This window comes from Drosophila tropicalis, unplaced genomic scaffold (genome assembly GCF_018151085.1).
Source record: "Drosophila tropicalis isolate 14030-0801.00 unplaced genomic scaffold, ASM1815108v1 contig_878, whole genome shotgun sequence".
Taxonomy (NCBI): Eukaryota; Metazoa; Arthropoda; class Insecta; order Diptera; family Drosophilidae; genus Drosophila; species Drosophila tropicalis.
In genome coordinates, this window is record NW_027173374.1 from 4,333,838 (window position 1) to 4,358,558 (window position 24,721).

The 24,721-nt window shown below is 36.1% G+C and overlaps 1 protein-coding gene and 1 long non-coding RNA gene across 7 annotated transcripts in view; one reads left to right on the plus strand and one right to left on the minus strand.

The window, feature by feature from the left end:
* The window catches only part of LOC137584289 (uncharacterized), a 69,280-nt gene that overhangs the window by 39,107 nt on the left and 5,452 nt on the right, over positions 1-24,721 (plus strand). The window contains exon 2 of the long non-coding RNA XR_011033475.1: positions 6,329-6,391. This is a non-coding gene — a long non-coding RNA (uncharacterized lncRNA). The remainder of the gene's footprint in view (positions 1-6,328; positions 6,392-24,721) is intronic.
* Positions 378-23,493, minus strand: snu (snustorr). Of its 6 annotated transcripts, none has more exons than XM_068299611.1 (11): positions 15,371-16,013; positions 10,149-10,429; positions 5,548-5,757; positions 3,470-3,986; positions 3,263-3,411; positions 2,946-3,051; positions 2,599-2,880; positions 2,081-2,529; positions 1,963-2,023; positions 1,570-1,901; positions 378-1,489 (listed from the first exon to the last, which is right to left on the minus strand). In XM_068299611.1, exons 2-11 carry the CDS (start codon positions 10,160-10,162, stop codon positions 1,315-1,317), a joined length of 2,295 nt encoding a protein of 764 aa, XP_068155712.1. In that variant the 5' UTR covers positions 10,163-10,429; positions 15,371-16,013; the 3' UTR covers positions 378-1,314. The 6 variants fall into 6 exon arrangements, with proteins under 6 accessions (XP_068155712.1, XP_068155709.1, XP_068155708.1 ...); XM_068299608.1 differs by having other exon boundaries at positions 2,946-3,087; XM_068299607.1 differs by lacking the exons at positions 10,149-10,429; positions 15,371-16,013 and adding an exon at positions 22,794-23,493.

Sequence of the window (24,721 nt, forward strand, 5' to 3'; positions counted from 1 at the left end):
AAAACTTTATCAAAATATATTTGGTCCTTTTTCGGCTAGCAATTTATTATCAATTTAAATAGAACCAGTTTATGTTTCTGTGACTGGAAATGCTTGAGTCCGATATCAACCTTTTGCTATCGATAGTCAAGAAAATATTTAAATTTTTGGCGCTCCTCGGTAAGATAAAATAGTTACATAAAGAATTTACAGAAACTAAACATTAAAAAATGAAAATATTATTTGTTATACATAATTGGTGACTACATATTTTACTGCATTTGCTTCTGGTTTAATACTGTTTACTTGGTTCAGCTTGCTAGCCACAAATGCCTATCGATAGTTTTGAAGAATTCAAAACATTGGCGGGTTTGTGATTGGTAACGAAAGAAACTAAATTTAAACATTTATATATATTATTTTATTCACGTTTTATTCGATATGTTGATTTAACCATAGAATTGTGGTCACATATTTATTGATTTTTTTTGTCTTAAGCTAACAAGTTGCTTTAATTGTTCGTTGTTTATTTCATTTTCATTGATTTGATTTGTTCGTTGTGAAATCGTAATGATTCGGTTTTCACATACCTCAGTGTAGTGTAAATTTTTGTATTTAATTACGTTTTAACTTAGAAAAACTTAAACCCATACAAAAAATGTTTTAAACTACTTAAAATGTTATTAACAAAACCCACCATTGTTCCTTTTTTTGTTTGCATTATTTCTGTTGTTTGTTTGTTTTTTTTTTTTTTTTGTGTTTTTTGCTTTTTTAGGTATGTGAAATATATATTTATATAAAAAAAAACACAATCACAGTCCATTGAAAATATATAAAATTAGTTTGCCCGTTTTTTTCTTTTCTCTTTTTTTTTTTTTTGTTGAATAAAAAATAAGGTCGTGAAAATTGAATTGCAAATAATGGACGGTTTGTTGCGTCACGGTATTAACTTTTGTTTTGTTTGATTTGTGATCATCTAAGATATTTACAACAATTCATTTAAGTACCTAAACCTTACAAATTATACTATAAAAATGTGCAAAATCCTAAATTATTGAATAGTTTCAAAGAAAGTAACAGAAAGAAGAGGAAGAAGTTGGTGCATGTGTGCTTAAATAATTTATGACGTTTCTGGGCAGATATAGTAGATATATATATATATATATAGAGAGAGAAAAAGGAGAGTGAAGAAACAGGTATTTCAGAGGAGAGGGAAACTGAAAAGTTGATAGGACCTTAGGCATCTTATGAACTAGAAAGGGACGACGAGGACGACGATGACGACTAAACTCAAAACTATACTATGTATCTAGAATTATGGTCCCTCTTTGAACATTAGCCGCGTTTCGCGCGTAACACAAGCAACGTCAGTATGAGGAAGCCCAAAATCCAAGAGAGCGTGCTCAGGTAACCAATATAAACATCAGATTCATATATCGCCCAGCCACGTGTCAATATCGAACGCAGCGATGAGGTGGCCAATGTTAAGGGCAGACACAGTGAAATGTATCTATAAAGAGAGAGAGAGAGAAGGAGAGAGAGAAACAGTTAGAACACTTTCAATTTAGTTTATTTAAGTGAATAATTTACCTTAGCACCACTGGCATGCCTTCAATAGGCCAAATAACACCAGACAGCAAAAGTGTGGGATAGAAGGAGCCCAATGCCAATTGTATAGCATTACGTTCCAGCTCACAGACAGAGGAGATGAGGAAACCAAAGCACATGCCACACATTCCTTGCAGCAGTGTCAGTACAATAACCCAAAACAGATCGCCATTGTTGGTCACTCCGAAGACAACCAGCATGAAGATGAGCACCAAAGTGGTCTGGCCACACATGACCACAAACTGGGTAATGACATGCGAGAAGAGAATTTCGCCCGGCGAGACGCCTGCAACCCAAGAACGGTCCAATAAACCCTGCAAATATCAATATTGAATAAAAAGACGTTTCACTTTCTGAATTAACTTAATTATTTACCTCGGTACGTTCAATAATAAGTGCCGATGACGTCAAAGCCACAGCCAAAAAGAACACAATGCTATAAACGAGAAGATTAACGATTTGTTTTGCCTGTCACGAAATGAATTGTACTTACGTCAAGATAACGCCAGGTGCTACGAAATCAGTGAAAGAGGGATTCATGGTGCCGTATATGGGATCTCTGAACTGAATAGGGACATCGCCCAATTTGGGATTATTGCCACACTGACCAAGCAGACCCATGGCAAAGTCACGATAAGCCAATTGGATGTCACGGTTCAACATGACGCCAATCTGTTGATTTGACATATCCAGCCAGACCTTGACCTCAGACTGTTCCAATGTTTCGTCATCAGAGTCGCGACCCAGAGCAGCACGAGCAGTAAAGGCATCGGTGAAATTCTCTGTTATATATAGAGCTCCCCATGCATCGCCGCGCCTTACTGCCGCTTTCGCATCTTCTATGTCCTCATAATACGTTTTCACCACCGTTGTATTGAGATGATTGAGATAGCGACAACCCAAATTGGCAAAGTGGCAACCATCCTCCCAAAAGCAAGTTTCCTATGAAATATCAATATTTTTTTTGAGCATATACTTATCAAGGTTGACGGGAAAATTGATGTAACTTACCGTATCGTTCATTTCTCCATTAACTATAGCCAGATTAAGGCCTTGTGGATCGCGTCCTATGGCCAAACAGAAGAGTATAACCTGCATCACGGGCAAGGCAAAGATAAATAGCATCACGCCAACATTTCGCCACATGCGCAACATATTCTTGGTCAATAGGGCACGAATCTTTCCTTTGGACGTAACCTTGCAGAGACTGGCATAACAATCTTGACAACTCTCTTCGTCATTGGGATTGTTATTACGTTTTGATGGCGGTGGACTATACGGTTCTTGGTTTAACTAAAAAAAGCATATGACCATATATTATGTGATGGAATTCCATAAGGAATAGGTAACAAACAAACCGTGTAAATTGATCCATTGCTGTCGTTGATCAACACCTCCTTGCTCTGGTGGAAATTAAGGCCAACGACACCGCCTTCCTGGCTGGAACTTGGCTTGTCCATTTTACTGCCGAATGCCATGGCATGCAATGAGATGTTGTTACTGTTCCCAGAACAAACACGAGACACAAACACACACACATAGATGGATATAGATGGTGAAAACAGAAATTGCAAGCATGCGAGTGCCATATGAGAGAAGATCAATAGGTTTTGGTGGTCAGATGGGTCTAACAGATCAATGGATTAGCCACACGGAGCATGCTAGAGAGGCTTACCTGAAGTTCACATGGGTGACATCACCCTTTTGGCTCTGGATACGTGAGAGCTTGAGGAACACCTCCTCGAGGCTAATGCACTTGTACATGGTTAACAAAACGCTGGGCGATTCCTCGGCCAGCAAGTGTCCGGAACGCATAAGGCCAATCTGCGTGACAAGAGATAAATTAAAAACTATGAATTCGCTGTTCTTTTAGACCACTCACCGTATGAGCTTGTCGCGCTTCTTCAATATAATGTGTAGTTATGATCACTGTCTTCTGTCCGGCCTTGGTAATGTGAACCAAATGATTCCAGATGCTTTGACGCAATAGAGGATCCACACCCACAGTTGGCTCATCGAGAATGAGTAGCTCGGGATCATGCATCAGAGCAACGGCGAAACTTACACGACGCTGCTGACCACCGCTGAGATTCTTTACCAAACGCTTCTCGGACGGCAAGTCCAGGAAATTAAGCAAAAATTGCAAACGTTCCAATATCTCTTTGGTTTCCATGCCAAATATCCAGCCAAAATACATCATGGTCTCTTGAATGGAAAACTCGCCATATAGGGCAATCTCCTGGGGCATATAGCCTACTCGTTTGCCAGGCACACCAGATCCTCGAGTGCCGGGTTTTCCGCCGAGCACAAAAATTTCTCCTGAATCCAAATAACGACGTCCCACAATGCAGGAAAGCAGTGTGGTCTTACCACAACCGGAGGCACCCAAAAGACCATAACTAGCGATCAAAAGAAAGATAGAGAGAGGTTAAACACCTTTCATTAGACCATCAAACGAACCATGACGAGAACGAGTAACAACAGATTTCCAAAACCTTCTAAACCGTTTTAAGCTATCGGCTTTCTTTGTCAAAATAAACTCCTCCCTAATAAATAGATATGTAGACTTATGTTTCGTGTATGCCAGCGACGATGTCAATGTTAATTTCGACAGTTCAAGTTGAATTATTTCGAAATGTTCACCTTGAAAAGTAAGAAATATTTTCGCATTCAGCTATCAAATGCCGCAACACGACTCCACCTCTTTATGGAGCCACTCACTATCATCATCATCATGATGATCATTATCATTATGATCATAGTTATTAACGCTTCGTTATTATATCGTTGTTGTTGCTGTTGTCGTCTATTTTCGTTTACTCCGGCCTTTGACAAAATAAAATGTTGCAGCACGTAGGTCGCACGTTTTGGTCTGTTATTGGATTTATTATTATAATTAACACGCTGCGGCATTTAACCAATTTAACAAAATTTGATATTGCCCATGCCCGAAACAGTCGACTCGACAAAAATTCAAATTTCTGAGTTTTAAGTCGCGGTCTTTTAATTGAGACAACGACAGCGACTTTGAAACTGAAAACTGGTCATTGACTTGATGATAACTACTGACCTAGGTCACTGCAGAACGTATCGAAATTTGTTTTTAAACCAAAGCCTGACTTAGCCAGGTCAAGATTATTGCAAGTGATGATGGAACTTAATTACTGGAACTGGAACGATACTATGTTGTTTCTTTTTTTGTTGTTTTGGTTTCTGTTTATTGCGCATTAATTATAAGGAAGACAAACAAAATTAAATGATTTACGATTTCGTTATGGCCTCTTAAAACGAAAATGTCTGCCAACAAATCTAGAAAAACCATTAAAAAGCAAAAGCTCTACGATAAGAGAGATAAAATGAGGCTCATTAATTGTTTCTTTGCCATTTGAAATATCAAATTAAGCAAATAATTCGTCAAGCATATTTATAAATATCGCAAGTGAAGGCAATATGTCTTGCATTTTAATTAACCAAATGTTTAATTACATATTGAATCTCTCATTGACGTCAGTAGAAAATTAAGGAGGAACTGCTTATGCGACCCTCGTCAGACGGTTTAAATTATAATGCAAAAATGTTGTTTTGTATTTACTTTTGTATGTACCAAGAGACTATAACTGAGACTAAAACTAGATTTTTGTAATTGCCGCAATTAAAGTCGAGCGTAGCGCAATCAACTGACCTCAAGTAGAGGAAATCGTTTAGCTTTAACATTGCCCAATCATTCCTCACTAACTGATCTCCAATTTACCTACTCGAATCTTTGTATGTAGGTATATATGTGTGTGTGTGCGTGTGTGTGCATATATAGTTTTTGTGATGTGTTAATTATTTACACTATATAGATACTTTCGCTATTTCGTTTCTATTTGATTTATCTGCTAATTGAAACGGCAATCTTAAAGCCAAGCATTTCACTTTTTTTTGTAATTTTTATTTTCATTTGATAACTCAACTTACATTGTTCCCTTGGGCACTGTCATATTGAGATTGTTTAACACCTGATTGGCATTCTTCTTTTTGCCATAGGCTTTGAACGCATGTCGCACTGAGACAGCTGCCTGTGTGTTACGTGGTCCGGCTGCTGGGGCGCCCCAAGTGGCCATTGCATTCGAATCGTGTGTGCCACCATCGTTGTTTGTGGCCGTCATAACGGAATCTGTGGATATGCTGCAATCGAACAAAAATAAAAGAAACATCAATAAATGCAAAAGTTTAATTGCTATTAAATTAAAATACTTTATAAAACAAGTCTTCATATACAAGCGCACTTTTTATATGTCTTGTGCTGATTTATATTCAACACTCTGTTCTTAATTATGTCATCTGACACTTCAAGGCTGATTTTGACGACTAATCGACTATTATTACTGCCTACTTTTCCGGTCATTAACCACTTTTTCTTACCTTTTGTAGACTCATTGTGATATTGAGCAATTTTTTAAGGTTTTTCATATAATATTCAAGCTCATATTAAATTTAAAATAAACTATTTCTCACAATCAGTGTATATAATGCTTTATAGAATATATTTTTTAGCAATAGTTTATGCTCTTCTTTAGATATTTTTTTGTATAATGACTAATATTTTACTTTTCATTTTCTCAACTTATTTGATTCATTAAAAACTGGTTAATCGCTTGATTTATATTTAATGAATGAATAAAAAATATAACATTTACAAACTCTCTTGCAATTTTCAGGTAAATTAATAATCATTAATAATTCTAATCTATTGCAGCACCAATAATTATTGAACTAATTGTTACCGGGTCACCTTTGGTATGAATTTCTAGACCAAATGGTATGTATTTGTTGCTTTTAAACTGGTTTTTACTTTGTTACCCAAGTCAAGTTAGTTTAAGCCTTAGAATTTCATTTGACTTTGCTTCCTGCTGTCGACGCATTTGCATAACGCTCAATATAAAAACTTGAATCACTTTGCTTCATTGGCTACGGCTTCGCATTGAAGAAAACTATGTCAGCGGCACATTGCAAAAATAAAAACCCGAACTGAGAAACAACAACACTTTTCTTTTTAAATAATAGTTATAGTTTGTCCAATACAGACACCAACACTCACTCACTGACTCAAACGCGTGTACTCGTCTCTTACTCAATGGATTTGATTTTTGTATGTCTATTTTTCTTCGTTTTTTCGTTTTGCCAAAGCTTTTTTCTTTTCTTTTTTTTTTTTTTTTTTTTTTTTGCTATTGGGCACTTGGTCAGTCTGTGTCCAAGACTAGATGTGGACAAAGTGAATGCTCGCTGTGCGAAATAAAGTTGTTGGCCTGGTCTGGGCCTGGTCTGTATATGATTGCTTAACGTACGCGGCTCTCAAGTCGTTCAGCTATAAAGTAAATATATGCAAAATGTATTTTACACTTGCCTTGCCCATTATGCAATGCAATTTTTGCTTGCACTGCACTAATTGTGCAGAATGCCTCTCACCTGCCCCTAGGGGCTCCAAAATGGGCTAGCGAAATTGCATTTGGGTCAAGGTTAGTTAGCTATTCACATATAATTACATGAGTACATACACCTACTTAATTTGACATTGGCAAAAGAAAGTAATTAATCATTTCACATTTACACCTCTTTACATATCTACTTAATATACTATTTTGTGGATCTTTTACATGCATATATCATTAACAATATTTTGTGCTACAAGCAAACAAGAGAAACGAGAAACGAAAAATAAAGCCGAAAAAAACAAACTTTGTTGTATGGGGAATCTAGTTCAAGGTCATTGATTGAGCGCAGTTTAACGTTGTTGCTTTCAAAAAACATTTTGGCTTTGGTTTCGGTTTTTATCTCTCAGTCTTTTATTCTCTGCTTCTCTTTACGTTTTCTCTATTTTGTGTTTTTGCTAATCGATTGCGTTGCCTTTTTGCCTGCTCGTTAAATCAAAAATTTCAATTCAAATGGGAATAAATATTTGCATTTTTTATATCGAGGCACAAGACTGATTTGTGACGGGGGACGGTGGTGGGGTGATTGGTGATTGCTGCATGATTGCTGATGGTTGCCCAATGATCGAGTGCCTAGCAAACATCCTCAAAATGAAAATGAAGTAGCTTCATTATGCGGCCTATCAAATATTTGCATAATGCGATCGAGACGACAACAGCGACGACAGCTGCTCGATTTCCCTGCCAAACCCATTTGACGACATTTTTAGGTTGACGTTTGCTTAAATCAATTCTCAATATGAAACGCATTTAGAAATGTCATGCTGTTGGTGCTGCAACAACGATACTGCCAACAACAGAGACAACAACAACAACAGCAGCAGCGGCGGCAATAACTTTCTGACGAAATGTTGTTCAAGTTCGTTGCCTGAGTCTTTCGATTTGCGTATTGTTGCTCAGGGGAGTTACTTAGTCACAAGCAAGCAGCAAATACAATCGCAAGTTGCGTAAATTTCTGTTTCTGTTTGCGTGTGTATGTGTGAGCACAGTCAACAATGGACAAGGTCAGGCCAAGTAGTTTTTTATAATGACAAGCCAAGTTTTTTGGTTGTTTATTTCTCGTCTTTTTGGGTGCGCTTGACATTTATGGCTGGAAATTTGAGCATTTTGTTAGTGTGCGTGTGTGTGATTGTGTTTACCCAGTGTATTTATGTATGCTTATTGATAATTTAATTAACTATTAGAGCGCCATTTAGACATGGATGCATGCATGCATGCTGTGCGATGTGCCCATTGATTGAACTGTGGTGCGGGAGTGAATATACATGATAAATACTTCGACATACAAATGCCAGTTAAACGGAATGCCTACATTGATAATCATGCTGGGCGATACCAGCTACGGCATCTACATAGCAAATTATAATGGGCTTGCCACATCTATGGGATGACACTCACTCTGACATGGATTGAACATGGTCTGGGAATCTAAATCAGTTTATGCATGCCTTGTTGAGAGGCTTGAGAAATGGACATTCATATTTAGCTTTTTATTGTTGACTGAATTATGTAACTTGAAATTCTTGTAATCTTTGTCATTTCCTGCCTCTTTATAAAACGTTTCCCCTGTTGTTTTGTTAAATATTATTGAGGGTTGACGCTTTCGAGAATATGTATGTATCTACAATAGCTGACACATTTCATAAATTTTTTTTGCACTTTGCACCGTTTGGCACTTGCAAGTGTGAAATTTATGGACTTTAGCATGTAAATAAATAGGGTTTTGTTGCTAGCAAACACACTAAAACAAAGAAAACTCCCACTGCTAATGAGGTCACTCAAAGACATTGCTTATAAAAATTGTGCAAAAAAACAAAACAAAATTATTTTTTACTTTCTATGACGTCAGTTAGCTCTAGAAACTTATATAAGACGGATGCAAATAGCGGCTTTGAGTGCTCCTGAAAGGTTAGGTGGATAATGCAATTGCCCTGTGCACATTTCGTGCTTCGATTTAACTGATGATTGAGCCGGCTAATGATATATAATCGAGTTATGACAAAAAGCATGCAATACTTATAAACAGGGTCTCCACCAATGCCATCTCTCTCTCTCACTCGCTCTCGATCTGCCACGCCTAAATGGCAAAGTAATGAGTTGAATTATAAACAAGTTGTATACGAGGCTCAAAGAATGTGAAATAAGTTCTTCTGTCTGGGAATCCCAGTCGAAAATACTTGATAAGCAAAACATCATTTAACCATTTCCATGCCGAGAGAGAGACACGGAAGATGCAAATGCCTTGTAATTTACTTTTGTTGTCAATTGTATTGTATTATTAACATTTTGTTTTGCCTTTTCTCAATTTGGCATATAATTATGAGCATTCTATTCTTTAAATGGCTCACATACCACAAGCCCACCAGGAAGCCATAAATACTATATACAAAAAAAAAAAAATAAAACAATGCAAAAACTGCCAATAGTTAAATTGAATTATGACCCAAAGAGGAAGCAAGATAGGCAGGTAGACAAGATGGCTTCATTGCGATGATGAGAAATGAATCGATATAGGTTGAGATTATGCAAGAAGCTTTTTGTTTTTTTTTTTTCTTGTTTTTTTGGTATTTGACACAATTACAAACTTGTTCGCCCTGTTAAAAAATGCGGTCGGCTGGCTTGGCTTTGGGGCTTGCAAATATGCAAAAAGAGATAAAACAAAAACAAAAAATATGGCTAAAAGACAAGCCACAAAAGGGCGAAACGTTGGAAAAGTCAAATCAACGTTGGAATTATGCAATGTTAATGGGGCGACAAGTGTAAAAAAGCAAGATGTAAAGAGGCGTTGACAGCAGGAAACAAACTGAAAGATCGACCGAACATAAGACAAAAAACAATTTCAATGACTGATAGACAGACTCAACTGAACTGAGCTAGCGAGGCTCTGTCTGAAGTGGGTCAACATCAGTGGGTCAAAAAAAAAACAACAAATACACGTAAATAAATAAAATTGGAAGTCGCTATTGCTTGCGCTTTGTTTCAATGTTTACTATTTCTCTCCCTTTTGTTTCACTCTATTTTGATTGCAATTTATTATGTCTTTTTTTCATTTTGAAAGATTTTTGTGTGTTGTGTTCATTTACTTACGTTGATATCAGCATTTTGTTTGGCGGTCGTGATCTGTTTCTGCCTGTGGTGGGTGTTTTTTGGGTCTAAGTTTACCTTTTGTTTGGTTTTATATGCTATTATTTAAATGTTAGTTACTTTTACTTTTAAGACCAACAAACTATTAAACAACTTATAAAAACTGTATAGAGGTATATAAAAAACAAAAACCAAACGCAACTGCAGCCAATCTTTTGCAATGCTCAAGTGGACGTGAAGTGGATTTCGGGCTTTTGTATGTCTGTTTTATGCACACAACATTGCTGAAATGTATAAATAATAATCATGTTTGAGCGTAAATTATTATTTGATTTATGCATTTGCCCGCGCCTGATGCTGGAGTTTCGGTTTTTAGGGGTTTTGGAGTTTGTCAAGTTGTCTCACACAATAAACGGCTTGTAATTGTTGCTTACGGCATTTCATACACATTATATGTATGTATATACACACAAACTACACTATTGCGCATACGTCATGTTGTACTTTGACCATTTGGGCATTGCCCAAATAAGAGGATTGTGTTTTTGCGAGGAATGTTGTATGAGAATACCGAATGAAATATTTCTGAGCTGCTTACAAAAACGGTTATTATTCAGGTGACTGATTACTTTTTTTTTTAATGTGTCATTGTGGCAATAGAATAGAGAAAAAACATCATTAACTGATTCTAAAAAGAATTCTTTTGCTAAAGTCTGAATATATGCCGGAACCGGTCAATTGGCACGCAAATATTATACAACTGGACTATAAAATTTAATGCGGGCAAATTTATAATACTTTCAAATGTCTCCAATAAATTTGATTAAAAACCATCTACTACTATTTAAAGTTCCCCAAAGGCAAGGCACAAGCCTCAACTTTAACTCTCTAAATCTAAAATTTCCAGTAAGCCTTCTTCCTACTATTGCCATTGGTCGTTTTGAAGTCCAAGTAAAAAGTATTCTCGAAATTGTGCGTTGATGGGCCACAATTTAAAACGATCGGACAAGTGCATTGAATGTGCGCCCTCATCAAAATTAAATGATCCAACCATTATACAATCAACACCTTGCGGTATTTGCTAGCAGTTATTGTTATCATTGTTTCTTTTATTTCTTGTGTGTTTTTTTCTTTCTGTTGTATCAATGTGATATTATTTTTACTACTGTGGCGCATAGTTGTGTTTTGGACTTAATGCCAAGTCATGTGAGGTGGGCAAAGCCTTATTATTGTTATTATTATTTTTCTGCTGCTTTAAACATTTTGTCATTCACCAAAAAAAGCTGCTTAAGTCAGCTCTAAAATGAAACAACAACAACAACCATAATGATAATGATAATTAAGTTAAAAAGCAAATGTACCTAGTTGACATTGGAGGGAATTGGGAATTTTTGTTTACTTTGGATGCTCTCCAAATAGGCTTAATAAAAGTTCTTAAAAGTCACAGGTGATTGTTGCTGTTGTTATTGCGTGCCAAGGTCAGCTAGTTGTTTTCCGGGCAAATGCAACGGAAACTTTTTCACATATACACAAATGTGTATGCATATATGTATGTGCATCATTACAACTGCAATCTGGTTAGCTGCTTTGCCTATATGAGTCATTTACATAACTGGCCAACTGGGCTGCAGCAGTTCAATGAATTTGCAGAATAAACAAGTAAACGAGTTGGCTTCAAAGCACAAAAAACAAAAAAAATATTAAGCAATCAACTAAAAAGCGCTTAAGCATAAAAACACATACATATACATACAATTCAAGCAGCTGCAGCAGTTTAGAGTTGCTCACAAACACACACATAGAAACACACGCAATGCATAAAATTATAAAATAGATATAGTTTAAATTTCAATGAGGCAATCTTAATGCAATAGCTGAACGACTTTTAGGCTGGAAGCAAAGAGATTTACCTCTCTATCCCTCTCTCTCTCTGTGTTTGTCTGTTTTGTAGACAGGAAAACCCCATTATGGTTTAATGTCTATTATATGCAGATGTCATACGTGACAAAAATTGTATGGTAAGACAAACAAAAATTAAAGACATGTGCCACACATTAAATCGGGCCCCCCTCCACAAAAGGGTCTGCCAAAGCACTAGAACTACCTGGCCAAAACAAATAAAAATGGCCAACAAATGAGCGGCTGTTTGCCAAGTTATTGGAACTTGGCATGAAACTTTACTTTCGATCTCGTCAGGCCTGGTTTGGTTTGATTTTTTGCTTCGGTTTTTGGTTTTAAAGTTTTCATTTTCATCGGCTGGCTTTTCCGATGACATAATTGTAAATGCAAGTGTTTGTCTGTGTGTCCGTGTGTGCATTTTGTTTCCATGTATGCGACACAGTTTCGGTGGCTGCAAATGCAACTTCTTCGGCCTGGACTGTAAATGGCAAACCAGTTAAGATGTTGAGCCATGGCTAGCAACTGGTTCTGCAACATGCAGCACATGTCTTTAGACTTTTCTGAAAAGAGGAAAATGCCTGCCCCCTTCACCCGCACTTGCATTTTGCATCGCAAACTAAAAAAAAAAAACCCGAAACATACTTTAATGACCATCTTTAGAAAATCTTTGGTTGAAGTCTTTTGCCTCCAATTTGGAACTAAGTCAGTGGCAAATGGAATGTAGTTACAATTCCTGCTTAAAGTTGTTCAATTGTCGATAATTATAATATAATTATTACTTTTTTCAAATCTAATTTGTCTCGCTAGACTTTTTCAGTTGGAAATTCCAGTACTAAAAGGTCGTCGGGAACCTGCACAAATGTCGCCAATGTCTGTTTTAATTATTTATTAGCTAGGCTCGTAAATTGTCCAACGTTATTTCACTATTATGAACTTGTTTAAGAATCTAACGGAATAAGATATGTGTTGATTATTAAGTTATTAAATTGAAAAATAAGCAATACATATTTGCTTTGCACTCTCCAACTTGGTGAAGTTAAATTCTAGTTTGAAATCGGGAATGATAAATATATGGCACTTCAAATCAATTTAAATAATGACAATAATCAGTTAGTTTATAATTCTTGCTAGTGTTTATGTAAAGCATTTTATGTTAATATAACAACAACCGCCTTGGTTTTAATTAAATGTCGCGGCAGTTATGGCAAAACATCTCTACCTAGATGTATACAGATACAGATAAAAATACAGCTAAAAAGGTTTCCTCAGGTGTGTGTGTGTGTGTGTGAGAGCACCTTGAACTCTGCTCAAAGCGTAGCACAGAGTCAGAGCGAGAAAGATGACAATAAAGATTGTGTTATATAGAGAAAAACCGAAAGAAAAAAACTGACGTCAAAATCATTTCAGTTCAAGTTTACAAAAGATACATACATATATTTATAAATAAAAAAAAAAAAACCCAACTTATAATGCTGCACGGTTCGGAAATGCACATAGCGAGAGTCGAAAGACAACCTTGACAACAAAATTTCAGGGCCTGCGGCGAAGGTCTTTAAGTGCACCAATTGTATAAAGCTAAAAGTACCATATTATTATTATTTTTATTTTACGCTATATACAAGCAGCTGATGCAGTTATTATATCTATGTCTGTATCTGTGTGCGCTTGTGCAATGAAAATGCGAAAAAGTCACAACGCTTAATTAAGCTGAACTTTGCTCGAAAGTGCCAACAACAGCAAAAACATGGCTAACAGCGCTAACTGTCTGACTAACTGATTGACTTACTAACAACTTAGTTCGGTTCTGTCGTTATATATACATATATATATTTTAGAATGCAATGCCGGCTGTTGCTGACCTCTTCTCTATGCGCAAATGCATTCTAGATGTTTGTGTATGTGTAAGTGTAAGCGCGCGTGCGATAGTGTGACGAAGGAAATCGGAAAATATCTAAGCCGATAGTATAAATGCTTTAACTAACTGCCTGCTAAATATAAGCACATTTTAATTATTCATAAGCCACTAAAATCTAACTGATTGAAAAGTCAATTGGTGTAACATTGTATTATTCATTGCCATAGAGTAAATTGCTTTACAAAAAAAACCCCTTCTTCAATGAAAATTCCAGAATAAAACCTTTAGAGCTATAATTTTGGTCTCTCCATAAAATGTCCAATATATGTGGTGATTATTGTTACCATTTCATGGTCACTCGAGTCAGAGTCCTCGTTTTTTTCCCCAACTAGATTTACTACTTTAAAATCAACTCTCGCAGTTTCGAGACGTTACAACTTTTAAACACAAATTTAATACATGACCACAATGCCTGCTTCTGATGAAAGTAATACTTAGATGTACTTAAGGTCAGATATAACCACAAGGAAATGAAATGGTCATAGGTTTTACCTCATAAGGGATATAGAATATCTTGGATGATTAAGTAACTCATAAAACATTTCTAGGGTGTTGAGCTTGCTGAACTTTCCTCGTGGCATTTTGGTTTTGCAGTAAAACGAATCAGTAAAATGGAAATTAAACTAAGTGCAACCAGTAAAGTGCAATGTCGATAATATCAGACATCACCTAATGACATTTTAGAGAGCCAGAGTCCATGCATTCATGGATAAATGTGGTTAATGAGCTTAAATAATGGCCATATCTGTTTTTTTAGTGTAAAGGAAAAACACTGTTGAATTAACCTTAAATGATATAAAATTGAATGGCGAAGCGAGCCTCTTGGGGCTTCTCCTCTCGAGCATTCTAACAACGTTTTGGCAATCAATTTGTATGCCAAACACGAAGCGCACACTTTTGAACATTTTCACAAAATGAACAGTAGTCATTCAGTTGGTTTGCCCCGTTTCCCCTTCTGTTGGGTTGGATGTATGATGATGATGATGATGGTGTGTGGGGGGGCTGGGAAGCGATCACTTTTGTTATTGATGATGTGGAAGATGATGGAAGTTCGCTAACAAAGTAATTGTCGACTTTGAAGTAACAATAAACGGCAACAGCGGCAGCCATTTGTTTTTTATTTTTTCTTAATAGAGAATAAAGATATTCGTATTTGTTCGTGTGTCTCTTTTTCTATTTGTTTGTGTATAATTTTTCTTTTGTGTATTCTTTTTAAGCATTTGTTTCTCTGTGTATTTGCCTGCCATTTGCCGATTTCCTGCCTACATCATGGTGGCCCTTGAGTGGTGCTGAAATACCTTCTATCCTCCTGCCTTTTGCTTTGAACTCAACAAACTCCAAAAATACACAAAGGCAAAGAAAAATTCTCAGCATCTTGGGGCTTTTGTTTAATGAGCAAATTTACACTTACAATGGGAGTGATGAACTGTTTAAATATTTGCAAAATATTATCGATGTCGAGATGTGGTTGTTGTTACTATATGTATATAATTCACAAGAAACTCTCCGTATATGATAGAGTTTAGGATAAACGCACAATGAATGACTTAAGACACGAACTCGATCTTAATATTATATTTATATATACATAGGTATATCCAGATGATCTCCTTTGGTTTTACAACTTTTAATTGCTGTAAATTAATGAACACTTTAGGCTTATGATAGAAAAGGGGATTTAGAATTGAATGGGTTGGTGTTTTCTGGGGGGCGCACCAAATCACTTTTCAACCGAACCGTAAATCGAGACCAAGCTTTAAAGACACGTGCGTTGCTCGGTAAGGTACGACCAAGACTGACTTCAAGTCGATGGCCCAGCTAAAAGTCTGACTTCGGTTAAGCTTAATGCGAACGCGTTGACGTTGACGTCGCTGCCAACGTTGTTGGCTAGTTTTGCACTTTACACTTTGTCAGCAACAGATACGCTGGCGAACCGAGAGAGACACTGTGAGATCCAAAAACTGAGTGACAGAGAGAAAGAGAGAAATGGCGTAGATATTGCACTTTTGCACGTGTGTGTTTAAATGCGCGATTTTACACTCGAACTTGCGGCTACCTTGCTGACAGAAACACAACTGAAAGCTGAACTAAAAACACCTGTGTATGTTGCCATCGAAATGCCGCAAATACACTCAACTCAACATTTGAGTCAAAGTGGTTTTGGAAGGCGCTCGAGTAGTCTGGCTAAAGTTTGCTGAGCAGCAGAGTTTGTTGGCTTCGCTCCTGGCGCTCAAGTCAGAGACTCAGCTTCAGCTCGTTCACCTTCAAAGCGCAGACTTTGGGTTTTCGGAGTTTACGTTGAAGTTGGAAGATTGGGTAGAGGAGGGAATCACTATAAAAAAAGGGTCCAAGTTGTTGGGTTTTTTTCTCTCCAGTAAATACATTGACGCTGCTGTTGTGACGTTGCACATGCTTATGCAACTCGACCTTGAGAACTTGGCCGGTATTGATAGCTTCTTCTAGTTGCAAAAGTTTTTACATTCACCTGGTTCATCAAAGATTTACTTTTTTAGCTAGACTTAAGTTCATCAATGACGGCTAATGCTAAAGACACAACAAATTAATCTAATATTCATAATTTATTTAATACATTTTTAATGCCAAATATGCGTGCTTCTATCAATGACTTCAGCTTTTTTTTTTCTTTTTCTTTTTCTTTGTCTTTCCGGGCCTGTTTCGTCAAGGTAAAAAATCAATTTAATTGTAATAATTAATGTGGCAAAGAATACTTCAAGACGTGGTTGGTTTGACGATGGCTAGAAAAATCAATAAACCAAAATCAAATTTGAATTTGGACTGTTTGGTTTGAATATTGCACAATTTCAATGTCAGACCATAAATTAACAGGTTTCCAAGAAGGGCGTAAACAAAGGGCAGGGCAAGGTAAACTAAGGTACAGAGGGGAATCAAAAATCCCAAAAGCATTTGCGCAATGATGACATTGAAAATGCACAGCTAGTCAGCCGATAGCCACAGCTGTGGGTGTTGTTTACCCCTTCTCCCACCCTGTCGATTACTTTTTTCTTTTATTTATTTATTTTTTTTTTTTTTTGGACAAATGTGCCATCAAATTGGATTTGGCAACGAGACGCGCTTTAACATTTTAAATAGCTGACAAATGGTTGGACAAGGGACAGTGCGCGCAAAAAAGAAGAAAGAAAAAAAATGCTCTGTGTGATATGAATGGAATGTTTTTAAGTAACATTGTTAATATCATTATTGTATCTGTTGATCATCAATTAAGTGGCAAGGTCGGTTTACTATACACTTAATTTCTGTAAGCCTTCTCGCTTATCTAGCTACAATAATCGATATTTTTTTTGTTTAAGCCTCAATTTGCTGTTTTAACTTCCTTTTAAATATATTTATATATATATTTTATAAGCCGCGTGCCCTGGCAATGCTTGTCAGATTTAATGTCTGGCATAAAACGCATTATTTTGCATGTAAACATCCTCGTAGATATTTAAATTATTTCCACTTTTTTTTTTTTTTTTTTTAATGCTGCACTTGACATCGTTTTTGTTTTTTTTCTTTGTGGGTTGCAGAGCCAACCACAACGTGCTAATGGGCCCTGAAATCTGATTTCGGTGCCTGACTTGGCTCCTACTACTTTTCATCATGAACTGGTCAGAGAGATTTTGCAATGGCCCTTATGAGTCATGAGCATGAGTTTCCAGCTAATTTAACAGAAAATCTCTCAGCTCTCATATCTGCATATTAGTTTAATTTCGTCTTTTTGTATGCGCAGACACAAGTCTGTTGTAAAGACCTTCACAAGATTTCGTAACTGTTGTTTTAGTTTGTATTAAAACATAAAAGTTGTAACGCCCACCACCTAAGTCAACAACATTAGACACCAATACACACACACACTAACTGGCTTGCAGTTTTTCTAACTCTAACGTTTAGGTTTGCTTATTTTTTGGCAAGTCACTGAGCTTCGGCAGAGCACTGCCTTGGATAAGTTTATTGACTCGTTTGCAGAGTGCAGGCAGGCAGGCAGGCAACAACAACAACGACAACTGGCCAAGTCAATCAAAGAAATTGGTTGACAACATTTTGCTTTTTGCCATGGCATCATTACTCTCTATTTTCGTCTTTCCTTTACGGCTTTTGTTTTAGTATTGTATGTAGTTATTTTTTTTTTGTTTTTACCACATCTGGTTTATGGCTAAGCCTCTTTAGGTTTTTAGCCGTTCCCATTCGTACTATTTTATCCAATGCTTATGCCCATTCATTCATTCATACTGCCACAGACAATTTCATTTTTGGTTTCGTGGTGTTGAAAACGGGCACAAGGTCGCCACATTTCGACGAGGAAGTCTCGATGTGGTGGAGGGAGCCGCTGGGAAGCTGTGAAAGATTGCCGACGAAAAAGTTGCTCCAAGTCGTTAAATTAATTGCAACGACAATTGAAATTTGAACCATTGCATTGCATTTTACAATAGACGAAAACAATAAATTTTCCCTTTCGCTTGAAATTCGCTTTTCGCACTGTGTGTGTCTCTGTTGTGTGTCCTAATCACCTATTTCTTTTATGATATTTTACAATTTCATATAGACATGAAATTTCATGTAATTAATTTATTTCTTTGATGGTTTAACTATTTTTTTTCGTTTTAGAAAATAATTTGACGCCGTAACACTTTATATATTTGAATAGGGAAGCTGATATCCCTCAAAAGAGTTATGTTAAAGGGGGTTTAGACTTAAGTTGTAAATTAAATGTTTGGTTTGATTTCACTCTCTACCCTCATCACTCGAGTTGCAATATTTGCTCATTTTATTGCAGTTGCCACCACAAACTGAAAGAAAAGCTTGCGCAGCATTGCAAAGCTCTTTTGTTGGTTGTTTTAAAATCGCGGTCCGGTTGTGCTAGTTGTTGCTGTTGTTGCTGATGTTATTTGCCAAATATTATGCAATTCTTACAGCTTACATTCGAAGTCTGGTCTGGTGCGGACAGACCAGGGCTGAGCCAAGTTAAATTGAATTGAATTGTTGGCCAAATGCAAAAGAGCTGCAAATGCAGGCAGACAAATTAATTTCAATTAAAAGACGTTGTCGTCTCGTAAACCCAAACTCATACAGCTCAAAAGAAACAAATGAAATTGCCATCATTTTTATATCGCTTTTGTCTCGTCCGGTTGGTCCATTTTTTTTTTTTTTTCTCTTTTGAATTTGAAATTGGGCTTTGGCTTTTGTCTTTTATGAAGATGCATACAATATCCACATATACATATACTAATATACCCTTACTCCATTTCAAAATGTGTCAAGGTCTTCTTTAAACTAAACTGCCAAATGAGTAACAGAAACTAAAATGAAATGAAAAACTAAATGTCCGACTAGTCGAGCGTGCTCAGAGACTGCATATATATACGTATGTATATGTATATCTAGGTATTCGCCTATAATTATCTAAGGAAAATATTTTTGGCACACAATGCACGGCATTTGAGCCAGATTTTCTGTTTTTTTTCGCCAAGTTGATTGGCCGCATATTGTGCAATGCCCTCTTCTATATGTGTGACTGTGTGTGTGTGTTTAAATGTATATCTCAATGTATCTTTCGTTGGCCCACCTTTTCGACTATATTTTAAGCCAATTAGCAGGCAAACTAGTCAAATTGTTGTTAATGCCATGAACAAATAGACAACAAACCTTTTCATATATCAAATGTAAGACAATGCATAAAGGGAGCTTCGTGCAATCGTTGTGGAGTTTTGCAAAAGAAAGTATTAACTCATCCGATATGCATCATCAAAGCAAACAAATGAAAATAAATGAAAAGAAAAGGCACTTCTTAAACAATCGGTGTTAATTTATGTGACAGGCCCTCTGATATGGAAAATTCTGGGTAAAAACTACGTGATATTCTTGCAAAACGTTTTTGTTTGTATGTAGAAAACAAAATTGTGTTAACACTTTTAAAAAAGGTGACTTTTATGTGCGTTGTGAGAAAAGTTAGTCAGAAAAGGTTACAAAAGCCACCAGGAAATAAATCCTCTATTGTCAGGCCTTACTACAGACACTTAACATCATTTTCGGGGGCTTTGTCCGATCATTTTGCAGTCATTTCTAAGACCTTCTAAAACACTAAAACCGTGAGCTCACAATCCGGAATATACATAAATATGTATCTATTAAGCCTAATGCTCTCTAATGGGCGTCATAGAGTTCAACTCGACTACAAATGACCCGAAACATTTCCCTGAAATGCTTCTTAAGTAGCTTATCGCTTGATTGTTACTCGTGCAATTATTATTAGTAAATTAATCGTAATTTACTTTAATATCGCCAGGCAGCAACGAGTCTGATCTTTGGAGCCAATTAGAGTAGTAGCAGGTCGAACAGCGCTTTGCCTGAAAGTGTCTTTTGGGGCATGCGAAATGCGTAAATATGTGCTTTTTATCACTGACTGAAATAACTTGAAGTTTCACAGCACTCAGCTTATAATCAGCCATCCAGCTTTTTGTGACATAAGCTGGAATCGAGCTTGAACCAAGCTCAGGGTGAAAACCTAGCTTAAAGTTCTCAAAAATAAGTTTAAAGCTTTTACAGTGGAAACGCACTAAATAAAACCAAAAGCTCTCATTTTTTAGGTTTTATTTAAATACTAAGTGAAGGAACGTTAATTTGGACTGAGCTTTTATTATCTTTGAATATTAAAATTTTTCCAAATATGGTATTTGTGATGGTAAGAAGAAATACTAATTATTGCCTAATTTCAATGATAAATATCATATATACATATGTTTTGAAGTTATGGAGAGAGAAACAGGCAGTCAAGAAATCATATTTAATTTAATAAAATGCTTTTTGTGTAATCCATTAACTGCATCCTTGGATAGTCAAAACCCTGGATTTCGGTGTTGTAGTTAAACAGATAAATATTAAAGATTCTTAAATAAACCAAGTAAAATGTAAGCATTTTTTTAAAGAATAATCACAACGAAGTATATGCTGCAATAGCCACAAACTACTACTACTAAATCTTTAGGCTAGAAATTAGTTTCCATTTTGGGAAACGGTTTCATGCCATTGGAATTTCAATTATATAGCAATTAGAATTTCAAAAATCAAACGCGTGCTAAAATCAAACCACTATAACAGACATGTTTTGCATTCAAATAATCAGCAATCAGTTGGCCAAGTAACACAACAGCAAATAAAAATAATAATTAAAGGCACGCCAGCAATAGCAGAGAATTTTGTTGTCAGAAAAACGAATTCAATTAAATTCAAAATCAAAAGGAAACTGATTTGCAGATAATATCGAACTAGTTCATGCGGAAATGACGTAGCCGATTGTTTGGATTGTATAATAAATGCCACTAAAAAAAAAAAAAAGAAAAAAAAATTACAAAGACAAAATGCCGAATGGCTTGGCCAAAGCCCCGACCTACAGTCAATCAGAAATCAGTTTGATTTCGTTTGCCATTTTTGTTTTTTGTTTTGGTTTTTGGTCGTCTTTGATATACATAGCATGTGGTTGATGTTTGACATTATGTCATGTTGCATAAATTAATTGCAAACAGAGCCAGACTGCGAGACTCGATTGATCTACACAAATGTATTGAATTATGGCCAAGTATTTTTCACACATTATGCCGGATGTTTAATAACTACATATACAAGCAGCGATAACGATGTTCACAGTGATAATGATGATGATTATGATGATTATGAAGAGAAGAGCGATGATAATGAGACTGCTGATGATGGACGTTAATTCGCATGAAAACTCATTATTTGTGTGTTATTCATTGTGATTAGGGTGCGCTTGGCAGTTTCTATTAGTGAAATTATTGAAATTTGCAATTAGTTAAACTCAAGTGCTGAAAGCCAGCCAGCCGTTTGCACAAATACAGATTGACGGAACGACGAGCCGACCCTGGATTCTATTTTTATCCAGTGTAAAAAAAATCTTCTCTCTTCAAAGGTGTCTTACCTGTGCCTAAGCGATTGTGTCATTATTTGCCATACATTTGTTTTTTTTTTTTCTTTCTTGTGTTGTTTATATAATTGCAATAAAAAAGAAGCAAATTTCAATTGTCACTTTTTGTTGCAATTAAAACACAGCGCTTAATAAGCATGACGTGGAATTTGTGCAGACCAAAAGCGAAATACTCATATGTACATACATATATATTATAGGTACATACATATACAATAAATATATATTTATTGTTGCAATTTATGTGAGTCATTCAGACCATCCATTGACTATATAAGTGCTAATTCAAGTAAGTATGAGATCATCGAAGCGTCAAACGATTAGAAAATTGAATCCTTGATGGATTTAAAAACGCGTAAAGTCATCTTTACCCAATCAAAGTGTCATTCACGTTATTATAAAAAAAAAATCTGCAAATACCTCTGAATAAATTACTGTTTTCTCACTCGCTCTCTGGCTCATTCCGTTCATTCAATCGAATTAATTTATTCATTCATTTGGCAGTGAAAAATTTCACTGCCGAAATAAAACCAACAACAACAATTAACTAAAAATAATTCCAAATCGGTGACTTGAAAACACGTGCAGTTGTGTTATATAACATAAATCAAAAGGTCTATTGATTCACAAACGGAAATTAAAGTTCTTGACTTGGGCGCTCAAAGCCAACCGCTTTTTGTTGATTTGCCCATGGGCAGCAAAACAAAAGACTCAAGCAACGAACTTTTAATAATTGTGGGTAGAGAAGATTTTCATCGATTGTGCTGGTTAACAACTTTTGTGTTTTCTTTTTTTTTTTTTTTAAGCATCGTGTTTGTATATGTAGATTCCATTGGCTTTGTTTCGCTCATAAACATTGTAAATTTTGACTCACATGGCACTTGGATCCGACCAGCTGAAATGTCGTTTTATCCTTTCGAAATCCAAAACAGGCTGCTGCTGTTGCTGCTGCTGCTGATGATGGCTCAAGGTTGACTCTTTCTTAGGTGCCATTTTGATATGCTTGTTTTACAAAAAGGGAACGGAGTTCGCCGGCACGGCACTGGTATCCACTGCACAAATTGCTGAACTACTAGTAGTCAATGGTTGCTGAATATTCGAATTGTGTAGTTGCACAACTGGTTTCGGCTCTGTGGTTTGTTTTTTTTTTCTTTTTGCTAGTAGTAAACAATCTTGTTTATTTCGTTTTTGATTTTCTTACTCAGAAATTCGCGTGCGCTTCGCGTACCCTACCCGCTTGACTCGATGCAGAAACAGAAACAAAAGACTTAGGCAACGAACTTCATGTTAGTCGATTGTACGATTGGCGTTGCTTCTTCTTTTTCTGACAGCTGTGGAAGCAAACAGCTGTTTTTTTCTTTTAATTTTTTGTTAACTTGATTCCACTTTGGCACGAGGTTTTGGGCCAACAACGTGGACTGACGAAGCGACGGCAACGCAGCGAAGACGATCGATTCAACAACAACAACACGTAATTTGCTTTATAATTTAACTTTATGTTTTTTGTGTGTGTAACGAAAACCTGCCACAAAAAAACGTTGTTGTATTATAGCAGCTGCTATTATTTTGCTGCCTACCTTGCCGAAGTCATAAACGAAACTGAAATTGCTTCGCGAGCGCAGTAAGTGTCAATGCTGGGAGAAATGCTGCCAACGATGAGCGAAATGGAGGCAGAGCGAAAGAGAGGGAGAGAGAGCTCTTAAGAGTTAGGGAGATCAAAAGAGTATTTGGCCTTACAAAAACATTACAATACAGAGAGTCAATAAGAGAAGTTTGTTGGTTTAGTTTATAGAAAAATCATGCAATGCATTTGAATATATATATAAGTGTTTACTACAAGCACATACACATGCACAAGCGTGTGTTAAAATTGCAATCCTCAGGCATCAAACTTGCTGAAGAATGTAAATTGCTTAATACACCAAAAAGACATAACAATGCCGTCAAGAAAATATAATTTATGAGAAAACTTTGTAACTGATTTGCTCTTATAGATTGCAACTATGAAGAAAATTGTGCTATTTCGATTGACTGTTTGCCTTAAATTACTTTTAAGGAAGAAACCACAATTATTCCTTTTTAAATATTTCCTTAAAATATCTGAATTATTTGGAATGGAATTTGTTATCCGTTTAGTTTAAAGGGATGCTGGAAACATTTTAATTGTTCTAACTACTCTATAATACAAACAAAGTTCTTTTTACATATTCTCCATTAATCAATTATTCCTCAAAGTATTACTCAAAACGTTGTTTTCTTTCTGTCATCTATAAATTATAATTAACACAAAAAAAAGGTTCATTGTGTCTAAATTCTTGATAAATAGCAAAAACATTAATTCTCTTTGACACCCCAAAATATTGGTAATTGGAAACAAACCTTAAGTTCTAAATGATTCGTGCTAATGGTAATATAATCAGCATAAATGTAATGATAGCTGTCTCATGCAATATAAACACGAATTGCCAAAATTACAATTATAAGCCTAACGAATAGTAATCATTTCATGTACAAATTTAAGTATATGGCGAGCTCCTAAAACGCCCACTCTGTGCTTCATTTAACAATTCATCAAGGCATTTTGGGTAAAGTCTTAATTAAGGCATTACACGATGCCGTTAAGCGGCTTAAATTGCCGGCAGAGAGTACAACCAGCAGAAAAAGGTATCCAATATAATCAACAAACGAAGAGTGATGAACTTTTAAACTGCTTATCGGACATGACTGCTGATGGTGATGATTGCACTGTATCGACTGTTGGTACCTATGAGCAACAAAATTGACGTAGACTTGAAGATTTAG